Here is a 13,698-nt window from a genome sequence, read left to right as displayed (position 1 = left end):
ATTTCAAAGGATTTGTTGATAATTAGGGACCTATTAGGATAGTAATTAGGAAGCCATCAACCAGAATTGAGCATAATAATTAAGATAACACTGCTAAAAGATAAGCTTTGACATTCACAAACTGAGCTGGATTTAGCTAGAACAGAGTCATTCTGTGCAAATCTCACAGCGGTAAACAGTTTGTCTATGTCCTCAGTGACTTTACCCCTGATGCACCCAGAGCTTGACCCATTAAAAGAGAACCAAGTGTTTGTCTATCAAGAAACAATCAGAGACTGTGTTTCTTTCTCTTACACTCCAATGTCATTTCACATCTTATTAACGTTACTGTTATATATGCTTTAGGTAATATGGATAGCAAACATTTACATTTATGCATTTGGCAGACACGTTTATCCAAAGCAAATAAAATGTTAGTAGTGTTGATGTGATATTACTATTGCTTAAGTTAGATTTAGAAGTTAGGAACACCCTGCCAATCATGGCAAACACCCACAACACCTTATCATCATCATGACTGTGCGGTAGCAAACTTAAGTTTTAGCCAAAATTATATCAAAGCCTCATGTGCACATAAAAACTTATATAAACCTGCAGCCCAGATAATGTCAGCTATTGAAAAATTAATTTTCCTTAGTGCGTCAGATGTTCCTCTTACTGTATGATGGACTGAAATGGAATTGAGGATCACCATTAACAGGCAATGTAAAATGCACCTTATGACTAGTTTCCTAGAAACAAATTGATTCTAGTCCTCGAAACTAAAAATTATTTCTGACAACACTACGTCATATTCCAGTTCAAGGTACTTCAAAGCCCGCAAAGAACAAAATGAACCACTACAAGAAAATTACCTTTATTGCTCCGAATCTTTTAAAAGTGTCCTCATCAGCATAAGCCTGTAGATCACTGGTCCAGGTGCCAGCCTGCTGTTCAAAGTCCATAAAAGTGAGATCATCATGCTGTTTGTGTGACTGTTCCACTATTTTGATGTGAGACTGAGATTGTGGACCCTGAGCATCCCCAGGCTGAGTATCTTCTGGTGGATGGTCTTGTGTTGTTTCAGACTGAGGCTTGATTTGTTCTCGGGCCATGTGAAGATCTTTGGGCCTGTTGGGATTCATCGCCCACTCTGTTTTCTCCATGATCAGATCTCTGGTTCTGCAGATGCTTTCTTGGAGTTGAGTCCCATCTTTAACCAGTGCCTGCAAGTTTTCTGGACCTGCAATGCTGGCCAGAAGTCCAATCTGTTGCAGCACAGCATCTGATTGCTCTGCTTCCACTTGCAGCTGCTCTGATAAGCCCTGATAAAGTCACATGAATATTTAATTGCAGGTATGAATTATATTTTACATTGTGATATTTTTCATATTTGTACATTTACCTGGATTGTGTTTAGAACCTGTGGGTCTTCATATTGAGTTGGTGTGCTCAAAACATTTGTGATGGTCTGGATGGCGGACAGGTGTTTTGCTATTTCAGATGCCACTTGCGCTTTAGCAGCTACCAGCTGTGAGAAGACATCGCTGGTCTCTGAAAAGATCTCCTTCACCTCTGCCATCTTCTTCCTCATCTGACTCTCAGTCACCTACAGTATAAAAAGCATACTGAAGATGTTATCCTTAAATCATAATTTTAAGATCATTTGTTGAACAGTAATGTAATCACATAAAACAGCACATTGTGTTTATTGGTATCTGAGCATCACCTGCAGCTCCAATGGAAACTCTGGACTATGCAGCAGATCCTGGATCTCTGATGATCTGCGATGAAAATGTTCAATGTTGCCTTCCTGAGCCCTCAACTCATCCTGGTCAGAATAATAACATTTGACATATGTGGTCATCATAGGTGTGTCAAGCGTTCTTCTTACATTAACTCTTTCCTCACCAGCGTTTTAAAAAAAAAAGTTGCCAGCCAGTGCCAGTTTAATGCCTTCCAGAAAATGTTCTTTTTTAAATATATAAACATACAATATTTTAAATGAAAGAACAGACACTCTGCTTTTAAACAACAACAAAAAAGTTTCATCCTGTCTTCATTTGTTCTCTTTTATCACCTCTCAAATATTGGTAGGTTTCTTCAAAAAGACAAAATTTTGAGCAAAAAGCGAAGACAATTTCATTTTTGTGAAGGACTTTTGATAGAAATCAGATTCCGAGCGATTATCAAAAAATACACAGAGTTCTTACTGTTTGCCCAAAGGGGTTGCTTCCAGGTTTTATAAGTTGGGTAAGAGCACCACCTGGTGGATAATAGCGGAAATACGGATTGCTGGAAAAACTCGTCAATGGCGGGGAAAGAGTTAAATGAATATCAGATGCGAACAAAAACAAGTTTTTATCTAAACGTGTTTTCATGTTTTCACCAATTTATAATTGTATCTACTGTAAATTACTGTGTTACTATTTTGTTTCAGTTTTGTTAAAATATTTATTTTAAAGCTGCAACCAAAAGATTTTACCTCCATGGCAGACACATCTTGATCAGTCTGAAAGGGCTGTGTCTGAGAAAGTGACATCAGCTTTTGGGCAGTCCAGTTCTCTACTTCTCCAGCCAATAGGTTGAGTTTTTCCCAAAGAGAAAACCCAGCCCGAAGGTTGTCCAGGTGGTTGTCTGTCTTCTCATTGACCTGTAATATTTGTCACAGCTTAATGGCAAAACTACCAATTTGCAATACTTAAACATTTATAAAAAAACAATCTTGTGATTAAGCAATTACAGTACTCAATACAAACATATAAAAACGTTATAGTATATCTAAGTGAACGTACATCAAGCCAGCGATCCATTAGTGTCTCAGCTTCGGTCTCAAATGGGGTGTCAGTACAGTCACAGATCATTATCATCTGAGACTGCAGCTGTTTGCAGACAGCTCTGAACTCCTCCACACCATCTCCAAGACCACTCAGCTCTGACTTTATAATGTTGACCTGGTCATGCACACATACACATGCAATGTAAATATTACTACATTACTTTCTATTTAACATTAAAATAGGTTTCATTATGCAACAGCTATTTCCAGTCCTTATATCTGATTGGATGAGAGACATTATAAGCGCTGCTATAAAACTGTACTGTATGTTAGCTGTGTATCTGTACTGTCGTGCTGATACCAGGGCTCCTACTAGCACAATACTCTTTATTATATCTGAAATTTGCAGTTAACACTGCCATCTACTGTCCGCTTAGGATAACAGCCAACAATCCATGATTTTCTACACTTTGACCAATAACTCTGTACCTTATTGATTAAGAGCTGTAGGTTGTCTTTGCTCATGTAAGAAGCCTGATCACCGACAGTTTGCTCGGCTTTCTGCAAAGTGCTGCCCAAACTATTACGACAGCTTTGAAACTTCTTCAGGAGGTCGGTCAATGAGATGCACTGCTCACGACTGCAACATATGGGTCCAGATTAAAAACATAATGCTTTGTGATGACAACCTATGCAAGTTTTCAAAGGAGAAATAACATTCCTATCATCATATCCGCCCCTGCTCACCTCTCAGTGACAGATTTATGGGCATTTTCCCAATGCATCTGCAGTTCACTAAGTCCTGTGTCTGAGCTGCCTGTATGTGCAGATGTATCCTTCAGATCCTGAATCTCGGAGCGTAGCGCAACCAGTTTACCCTCGGTTTCAGTCAGGAAGCGCAACCTGAGAGAAAGAGAGAGAGAGAGAGAGAGAGAGAGAGAGAGAGAGAGAGAGAGAGAGAGAGAAACAGCCTGTGAAATGTACAATTTTGACTGAGGAAGGCCATGTTACAGACTGAAATAAAATAAAATAAAATCATTGAGGCAAATGAAACTTTGGTGCTTGTAATCTGGATTTTACAGGCAGGGTCACATTTCATTGTGTTATGAAAAGTTAACTTTACATAGCAAAATTGAGTCTGATATTAATGCAAGTTAACACTAGTTACATAAAAAAGCAATATATAAAGATAGTTGTGATTCTGTTTTAAAGGCAATTCACCTATGTTGTAGAGCAGGAAGTGTTGGCTCCCTCAGCCCGTGTCTTTCCAGAGCCGCCTGCACGTCCCTCAGCGTCACCTGCAGGGCCAACCTCTTACTACAGAACGATTTTTCTCTCTGCTCCCCCTGCTCTCTGCCTTTCAAACCTTTTTGTGATCGCCTCCACCCTACAGCTGGTTCGACCTCAACCTCTTTTGCACGCAGAGCCACAGCTGACATCATCTCATGACAGCTGCTCGGTTTATCATCCAAAGCTATTCTCATGCCAGCTTCTTCCAGTATTCGGTCTAGCTGAACCGATTCCTCGCTGACTTGTAAAAGGCTTTGCCGGATGGACGCCAGATTGGAGGCTGAAGCTGCTATGAGGTCTTCATTCACCTGCTGTAGATGGGATAGGAGGTTCTCGAGGGCAACCAGGGTCGACTTAGTCTTTGTTAAACGCTGCTTTTGTTGCTCTAAGCAGTTAGTGCGGCTGTTGAAGGCTTGCTGCAGGGGGAGATGGGCTTGGAGCTTGATGTGACTCAGATCCTCAGGGTCCCTCATTGAACCTTTATCCTTAGGAAGGCGATTGAGCTCTCTCTCAATACTGTCATATAGACGCTGGACAAACAATAAAGTTGTGGTTGTTAAAGGAGTTTGGAGATGCAAAGTACGTCTGGTTTAGTTTATAAAACGTACATAAAACTTATTTAAAGAGAGATTTGAAAGCAAACTTTGGAACTAGATGATGAATAGGCAAAAAATGTATTAATGAACGGTAAGGTAACTAATGTTTCTATGCACCCTGGGACTATACCAAGATATATGGTTATTTCCATTAAAAGAAAACTTGAATCCAGACATCTCAGTACAGTACGTGCTAAGATGGGCAGCACAGCAGTTGTGTTGTACTCATACTGACACCTAGTGGTGTAGATGCAGAATTATCCAAAATAAGAAGGGAACTAATTTTGCATATACATATCTATAGTCTGAGTGATACAATTGAGTAGTAGAGGCAGAGACTAATTTACATATTCATACATTGGCTTTCAGAGATCATGCACCCCGCCTTTAAAGGGTACTTTAACTGGTCCTCTGATCATCAAGGCAACCTCCAGGAGGTGACCCACACTATGGATTAGGCTACAGTTTTATAAGGTTACTGAAAGAAGTAGATCTTAATCATATGTTACTTAAACAATGGTTTTTAAAGGAGTTTTTTGTGTGTGTAAATGTTTTCATGCAGCAAAGCTGCCTTACTGCACTACTGTGTGAAAACCCATAAACATGCATAACATTTTTCTGCAAGATTGTAAATAAAATCGAAAACTCTTGTACCTTTAGGTCTTTGTGTAGAGTTTTGCTTTGATCAACAGTGAAGTTTGTAATGTTAACAGGTTTCTGAATTATTTGATTCAACTGATCAGAGATCAGCCCGATCTGAATGTCCACTGACTCCAGCAGCTCTATGTCACCTTCAAGGGACTTCACTCTGAACATTAAATAAAACATTATTAGTAACTGCATTTCTTTAAAACCAATCATTGCACAGTATATGTGGTATGTGCATCTCACCTGTCCTGAATGAAGATCTGCTGTCCCCTCCACTGTTGAATGAGCTGAGATTTCTCCTGCTCTATATCACCGCCACCCTCCATTAGTTGAGAACACTGAAGCTCAAACTCGAACCACAAAGCCTCTGTCTGCTTCTTCAGAGCCTAAAAGAGCATACAGGCTTACTTACAGTATGTGCGTATACAAAACCTATCCCAAATCAAGAAATCATAAGGGAGACTGACCAGTAAGTCTTGCAGATAACTTTTTAGGGAGTCTGCAGAGATGCTGGGGCTCATGGGAAACTCTGATCCGATCTGCTCATCGTTCTTCAGCAACCGCTGCTGAAACGCTGACTTTGCCGCAGTGTAGCTGGAGTATAAAGAAATAGGCACTTATTTAGTCCTGCATATAAGATACTGGATGCACTACAGGTGGTTACTTATACAAAATGCTTTTGTAAATTAAGAAAAATTACTTTGAATTACTATAAAATGTTAAAAATGCCTACACTGAAAAAAATGATTCACTCAATTTTTTTAAGGTAAGTGGTTGCAATCAATTTATTTAAGCTACATTTAAACAAAACTTTTTTTAGTGTATTTTACTTTACTAATCTTTTTTGTTTAATTGTAGCTTAAATAAATTGATTGCAACCACTTACCTTAAAAAAAATGGAGTAAATTGAATGAATCATTTTTTTCAGTGTATGGACTACCCATGTTTTGTAAGATCAGGCAAATATTGAACCCTAACTATGCCCTTGATTTAAAGCTTTACTTCACCGCTAAGAGTTATGACAGGCTATTATATAATTTATTTATTTTATATTATATACATCTATATTATATTAATTTATTATTTTATATAATTTTTTCTATAATTATTCATATGTATTATTTTATTAAAAGTAAAATCATATTATATTTAGTCATTTAGCAGATGCTTTATATCCAAAAGCAACTTACAGTGCATTAGAAGATATTTACAGTATTTATCAGTATGTGTTCCCTGGGGATTGAACCCAAAACCTTTTGACCTGCTAAAGCAATTCTCTACCAATTGAGCTACAGAAATACAGTCCTATATAAATCCTAATATTGATTTTTTTTAATATGTTGCTTTACTTTCAACAAAATCTACTCACTTGCACAGATGTCACCAAAAAATAAAGGAAATATAATCATTGTGGCAATTTGAAATCCTGTGAGCATCAAAATTCACCTGCTCAGAGCTTTAGATCCTGGAGAAACCTTAACATCCTGTGCTGAGGTGGGGTGGATGATGGTCTTCTCAGGTATCTGCTTTATTTCCAATGTGTTTATCTGGACAATGCCCTACGAGACAGCAGTCAAATCATTAATACAAGTGGGGTGAAAATAACTTTATTAACAAACAGATATGAGCAGATTAACTCCTCTGAGCTGCCCATGTGCTTATAAACAACAGCCAAGCAGGGCTAAAAAGTTGCCATCAGATGCACAAGTCCCTGTCGAGGTACATTTAATGTCATGGTGGCCAATGTTGGTATCAATTCTATATTAAATCTAAAAAGATATAAAGAAACAGTAAAACACATTGACATGCAAAACATAAGCATGTGTACCTGTGAGGGGATAAGGTTTTGAGATTGGTCATCTAGCACTGAAGAATCTTCTTTCCTGATAAAAACACACAAACACACACATTGTTTTTTCTACCATGATGGGGACTTTTCATTGACTTTAATGGTTTTTATATGAGCTAAGGATATTTGAAAGTGATAAGCCTATTACTAAACATCACAAGCCTTTATGACATTATGTAGTATGTTTATTTATCCAGTTTTGCTCAAGGGACCATTGTCTATATTTCTTAAGAGGACACTTTAAATTAAGTAACAAATTTAGGCAGTTCAAGCATGCATTTTAGTCTAGGACTAAGATAAACCCTGTCTGGGAAACCACCCGAAAATGTTTTAACCTGCATCTACAGTACAGTATATAATTACTTGTATTACAAAAAAATGTTCTTTACTACATGTAGGTATGACTGTGTATGTAAGTAATGCATGCCACTGGTGGTATTATATAATTTGTTATTTAATTATGTTTTGTTTTTTCCTTTGCAATGACTTGCAAACCGGAGGGCAGCAATATCTATCAGTGGGGTGGGAACAATTTATCTAAAAATAGTAAAACCTTATAAAACCTTAATTTGGTCACTCTTTTATACCTGTCATGGCATGGTGCCAGGTCACTTGTGCGGTGTGGTATTGTCTCAATCCTTTCAGTGCTCATCCTCAGATGTGTGGTGGTGAGATGTAACGTCTCTGGGGGTTGCACACTCTCATTTATGCTTCTCAAGGCATCTAGATGCCCTGAAGAGTCAGCAGCCGTGGAACAGACCTGAGAAATGAAAACACAAGTCTTCAACAAATAAACCTCTTTAAACAATGCAAATACATAAATGTACTAAAAAATTAAGTAAGATATTGGACACTTAAAACAGATCTTAGAACATTTGATCTGAATTTCAGTGCTTGTGTTCATGTTGGCTAATTTATCTGGACCATGTTACGCCTCTGTGTTTTATCGCCGCCATATAAAGGATTGTCTTCAATCTTTTTTGATCAACACATACAACAGTCTCTTTAAAAACCTACAGTAATGCATGGATTCAATAGCCATACATACGTCCTAAACTACTTTTCCCTAAACTGTTCACTTTACACATTTTTACAACATAAATTTTCGCCAATGGACATTATGAGGGAGCGTATGTGGCTGTCAAGTGCAAGCCTGAAAGAAAAGCACAGTTCTGACAGGCGGCATGTGCACGTTTGTTCACACCGTTACTCGACAAGACAGCAGACTTTCTTTTGTGTCCCAGCAACTTATCATAAAAACAATAAATTACATTATGATATTGCTTCACCAGATCCTTGGCATTTATATGAGTTAGCAGGGGTGCCAAGCAGGTTTCAAAGGATACAAAGGATTGTTCTTGCATGTTGGTAAATTAAAGCCAAAAATGTTCACCAAGTTGTGTACCTTATGTATAATAACAGATATTATATTAGATTGTTGAGACCCTTTTAAATTCTGGAAATATGAAAAATTCTGGAATATTTAAAACAGAATATTGCAAATATAAACATTTTGTTGATTTTGCTGGCAGCCGACATCTAACTCCAGATTGTACAATCAGGATTTTGCCTCTGGTAAGCCCTCAATTAAAAGCGGGGTGCGTGATCTCTAAAGGCCAATGATGACATTTGTGTTTTGGTAGTCGGCCTGACTTCCTTTTCCAGTAGTGTTTTTCAAAAAATATGCACTGCACCTTTAAACTAATAAATTTGATAATTTAGCACATTAGATGTGCTGTGTTTGCTGCCATGACAGACACAAATATGGCGGCGCGCATGGCAGAAGTGACATCTTTGGTACCCATGAATAGATAGATGCCTTCATGTGCTATTGGAAGTACCGCAAGTACGAAGTTTTTTATGTACAATGGACACGAATCGACTCTATTTACGATGAAAATTCTGATATCCGAGTTTCTTATTTTATGGCGGGCCATACAACTTTAAACATTACTAATATTGCTATAACGATATTAATATTACTATATATGGCTAATATTTGTATAAGTATTTCTCCACAACAAGTACATTGCCTTGTCTTGTCAATGTGAGTTGCACATAAATGCATATAAATACATCCATTTGATGCATATTGTATGTCTTATACACAATTATCTATAGTTGACTTATTTTGAAAGCGTGTTAAAAATCAATTTGCAGCAATAAATGATGCTTGATGACAGCTTACTTTTAGTGATTATGGAGGAATGTTCACAAAAGATGATTATACAGCTGAAAGGCAAATATCAGGTTGTCTATAGTTTATCGGCCTGCTTAAACAGGCAAGCAGTCAATAAATTATACCTGTAGATTATATCTCTGAAGATTTACAAGAAGCAAATGATGAAGATTGCTTGTGATATGTGAAAGTTTGCAGTTGCTGAGAAGAAATGTGCACCTCATTCTCACAAGCAGAGACATGCGGATTAAATACCTGTTGGTTGCGTTCACACTGTGCAAGAGACGTGGAGCTGTTAGTTTTAATCTGACATTTCAAAACAGGCTGGTTACACCCCAAATCAGGCGAAAAGGCTGTTATTGCTGCAAGGACCGCCTAAACAAAACACAGGGCTCTTGAGTTAAAAAAAATAGACAAAAATCTTCCCGTATATAAACACTTAGAACCCAGGGCACATTATATTAAATATGATATGAAAAAAATCTGATGTTTACATGCATGAATTGGCTCATTTGACTTTTGCAACAAATCCAAAATATGCTATGAATTTTATAAAAAAGTTAAACAATCACAATCACTGCAAAAAATGACTTTCTTACTAAGTATTTTTGTCTTGGTTTCAGCACAAATATCAAAAAATTCTTAAATCAAGATGTATGTTCTTGATGCGCAAAATGACCTGAGAAAATAAGTCTAGTTTTTAGGCAAAACCAAGCGTGCCGCACAAGCCCTGAAAAGTGAAGCCAAAACGTCTCAAACGCCCCCCAGTGACTAGTCCCAGTATAGGTCATAAAGCCCGCCTCCCCATGTTATTCAATGGGACTTGAGACCAACTAAAAAAATTAATTACACTTCAATAATTTTTTTCCGAAGCTGGTTTCTATCATTTACTGTAGTTTTTATCCCGCTGATGTAAATTTAAATGTTTGTTTTTAAAATAAGTTTGTGTTTAGTTAGTTATTTAATGATATAAAAACGGTGGTGTCACGTCATGATTGACAGCTGTGATATCGTGTGATATGCGCATTCTGTGAGAGCGAGGGCGGGGTCTTGATTTGGTGGCTTTACTTTTCCCGAAATCGCTACTGCGCAGACTCAAGACCCAAGATGTCAGCGCCGTATCGGGACACTGGCAGCTTTACTTTCACCAATGGAAGAGAGCGAACAGGCGTCGTCCATCGTTTTTTACAGTCTATGGACAAAACATATCAAATTTAAGCCAATTTGTCCTTAAAACAAGCAAAAATATTTGCCAATGGGGTGAGAATTATTTCCTTAAATTAAGTGTTTAAGAAAACATATTTTTCCCCATTGGCAGACATTTTTGCTTGTTTTAAGGACAAATTAACTTAAATTTTATATTTTTTGTCTAAAAATTAAACTTATTTTCTTAGGTCATTTTGCTCATCAAGAAAATAAATCTTGATTGATTGACAAAAATACTAAGTAAGAAAGTAATTTTTTTGCAGTGATCAAATTAGTTAAAGGAGCATGCCATAACTCTGAGGTTTGCGTTTACCATTAGTGGCATGCAATAGTAAGTCAAAGTACCTCCCACTGGGCCATGACGGTCTCAGAGAGGAGCTCCATATCTCTGAGCTGGGCATCAGAGCAGAAAGCATTCATTCCATTCACAGCCTCAAGGAACTCATCCAACACAGCCGGCCGGAGCAGCAATGATGCTGCCTGAGGAGAAAAACATTTACATGGGGCTATCAACAATCATCCCAACTACAATTTCAAATTTCTCCCGTAATCCAAATAGAAAAGTTGGTAACACTTAACAATAAGATTGTATTTCTTAACAGCGGTTAATGCATGGGTTAACAAGACCTAAAAAATGAACAATACAACATTTATTAACCTAAATTTATTAATATTCATCGTTATTTTTTAAATTAACTTACATATTTTTTAAATCAAAAGTTGTTACTGTTAAAATCACTTAATGCATAGCAAACTAACATAAACAGTTTTGTTGGCACTAACAACTATTAATAAATGCTGGAAATTATATTGCATAATGGTGTGGTTTCCCGGACAGGGCTTATCCTAGTCCCATACTAAAATGAATGTTTGAGCTGATTTAATTTCAAAACAACTTGTCATCACATATAGACCGTTTCAGCAGTAACAACATAAACAAGCACTGTCGCGGTCCGCACGCAACTTCCGGTAAACTCAGCTAAGAATAAATAACAACAAAGTTCTTTAAACGTAGTTTATTTATATAACAAGCAAAAAAACAACACATAGATTACATAGGAAACCAAAACATTTGTTATTTTCGTCGAGGCATTTGTTTTATAGATCAGTTTAGCAACTAGTCAGAGCATTAAAAAAACGAAACCGGAAGTAAGGTTCGGATCCAGCATGTATCACGTGCGTCCGGTGAAACCGTCTATATCAGTACCAGAGTTTTGTCTAAAGATGCACACCAGTATTGTTTTTTGTAAAGTATGTTTGTTAAAACTACTTTAATGTCCTAATGTAACTAAGGCCTAGTCCTGGATTAATCTAAACCCTAAAGGGTGGTTTCCTGGACAGGGATCATCTTAAACCAGGACCTGGCCTTAGTATAATTAGGAAATATAACTAGTTTTAACAAACATGCTTTACTAAAAACATTACTTATTTGCGTTTTCAGGCAAAACAAAGGGCACTGATCTATTTTAAGATGTCAGTGAAGATGTTTTCATTTCGGACAGCTCTTACATTTATTTTAGTATAGGACTAGTTCTGGCTTAAGATAATCCCTGTCTGGGAAACCACCCCTAAGTTTGTTATCTTATGCATTTCCAGTTCCAAATACAACCTTATAGCAAATTGTGCTACTACAAAGATTTACACATAAGGAAATACTTTAGTTTAGAAAAATGTCAAAACTAATGCACAGACATGACAAATCGGTAGTCTAATGGAAATATAGTCTAATGAGCTTGACATAATGGACGCTTTAACTCACAGAATGAATAAATGGCAACAATGACATCAGTAACTAAAACTTTTGCATGACGCCAAAAGGTGTCAGTATCAGTCCAAGTATTGCGTAAGTACAGCGTGCGTAACATAATAAAAAAGCCTAATGGGTATGCTCACGATCATCAATGTATCAATTATAATCAATTATATATTTATAAAAGGTGAAATGTCTCACCTGGTTCTTCTTGAGTAGTTTTTTAGATAGGTCTCTGTTACTGAACACAGCGATGACTTCCTGTAAGTGTTCCTGCAGGCGGTGTTTGGCTTTTTCCAGTCTGCTACTGGCCAAAGCCTGAGCTCTGGCATACACTTCATTCTGCACTGGAACATGAGGAACAACTGGAGTCTTGCTTTGACCTCCATGAAGTTTTGAACGACCTGACTGTGGTGGCTGACTGTCAGGCGAAAGGTTTTGTTTCTGAGTGGGTGGGATACTTTGTTTTTGTGTTTGCATTTGTGATGGCTCATGAGTCTGTGGAAAGCTTAGACGTTTAGCCAGTACCTTGTGCCTTTGGTGTGGGGCGGTCATCGAGGTATAAGTTTGTGATTTTTCAGGGGAGTGTTGTTCAATTGGAAATTTAGGTAGAGTAACTGTAACGCATGTGTGCAAAGTGTTTGGGCTGGAGGTAGGTGAGGATGAAGACTCTGTTTGTGATGGTTCATGGGGCAGTGGAAAGCTGTGACTTTTGGACAGAACCCTCTGCCTTTGGTGTGGGCTGGCTAGAGAGGTTTGAGGTTTCGATTTTGGTGGAGTACTTGGGCTGAATGAAGGTGAGGCAGGAGACTGGAGAAGTTCAGTGGCACTGGTTTGACTCGGGTCTACAGACACAACCTGGATTTCAGTCTGGGCTTTCATGCTAGTTGTCCTGCCAACAACTGATGACACTAAAGGCAGTTTAAGCTCTGTATCCTGTACCTGACATATAGCTTTTGTGGGATCTTTGGGGCTTTTTTCTTGTAACTGAGGGTTGGTAAGAGGGGGAACTTGGGGCTGGATGACACCGGTGGCCTGTAGTTGTGTGTCCAGCTGAGAGGAATGACATTTTTGGTTTTGAGGCTCTGCTGGGATTTCTAGAGAAGATCTGGTGCTTTTGGAGAACATTTGAGCCTGATGTTGTTTAAAGGTTCCAGACTGGAGCTCAGGCTCAGTATAGGCACGCACAGTTACTTTGGGAGGCGGCTGGGCAATATCCGACTGTCCTTCACGCTTCAGTCCTTGACCACTGAGCATCTCAGTAACCTCCTGGTTGACATACAAAAAGATTTAAATCAGGACCTTGTGACTTGTTTTCCATATTCTTCTGTTTTCTGATATCTCACATTTAAACAATGGTTGACACTAATGAAAATCTTAACATCCATCCTACAGTAGCTCTTCTTGGTGTGTTCATAAGAG

At 37.9% G+C, this 13,698-nt stretch overlaps 1 protein-coding gene across 4 annotated transcripts in view; it reads right to left on the bottom strand.

Moving 5' to 3' along the window:
* syne2a (spectrin repeat containing, nuclear envelope 2a) overlaps window positions 1-13,698 on the bottom strand; it is a 132,118-nt gene that overhangs the window by 94,174 nt on the left and 24,246 nt on the right. For all 4 annotated transcript variants that reach the window (XM_065257168.1, XM_065257171.1, XM_065257169.1 and 1 more), the window contains exons 22-38: window positions 12,478-13,545; window positions 10,872-11,006; window positions 9,576-9,695; window positions 7,729-7,901; window positions 7,121-7,175; window positions 6,739-6,851; window positions 5,760-5,886; window positions 5,536-5,678; window positions 5,299-5,452; window positions 3,980-4,578; window positions 3,506-3,661; window positions 3,248-3,398; window positions 2,775-2,933; window positions 2,465-2,632; window positions 1,709-1,810; window positions 1,385-1,588; window positions 855-1,304 (exon numbers count right to left, since the gene is read on the bottom strand). In XM_065257168.1, the coding sequence (XP_065113240.1) occupies window positions 855-1,304; window positions 1,385-1,588; window positions 1,709-1,810; window positions 2,465-2,632; window positions 2,775-2,933; window positions 3,248-3,398; window positions 3,506-3,661; window positions 3,980-4,578; window positions 5,299-5,452; window positions 5,536-5,678; window positions 5,760-5,886; window positions 6,739-6,851; window positions 7,121-7,175; window positions 7,729-7,901; window positions 9,576-9,695; window positions 10,872-11,006; window positions 12,478-13,545 (4,077 nt within the window). The remainder of the gene's footprint in view (window positions 1-854; window positions 1,305-1,384; window positions 1,589-1,708; window positions 1,811-2,464; window positions 2,633-2,774; window positions 2,934-3,247; window positions 3,399-3,505; window positions 3,662-3,979; window positions 4,579-5,298; window positions 5,453-5,535; window positions 5,679-5,759; window positions 5,887-6,738; window positions 6,852-7,120; window positions 7,176-7,728; window positions 7,902-9,575; window positions 9,696-10,871; window positions 11,007-12,477; window positions 13,546-13,698) is intronic.

This window comes from Paramisgurnus dabryanus, chromosome 12 (genome assembly GCF_030506205.2).
Source record: "Paramisgurnus dabryanus chromosome 12, PD_genome_1.1, whole genome shotgun sequence".
Lineage (NCBI taxonomy): Eukaryota > Metazoa > Chordata > Actinopteri > Cypriniformes > Cobitidae > Paramisgurnus > Paramisgurnus dabryanus.
Note: the sequence above shows the minus strand (reverse complement) of the source record. Positions and strands in the feature narration are given on the sequence as shown.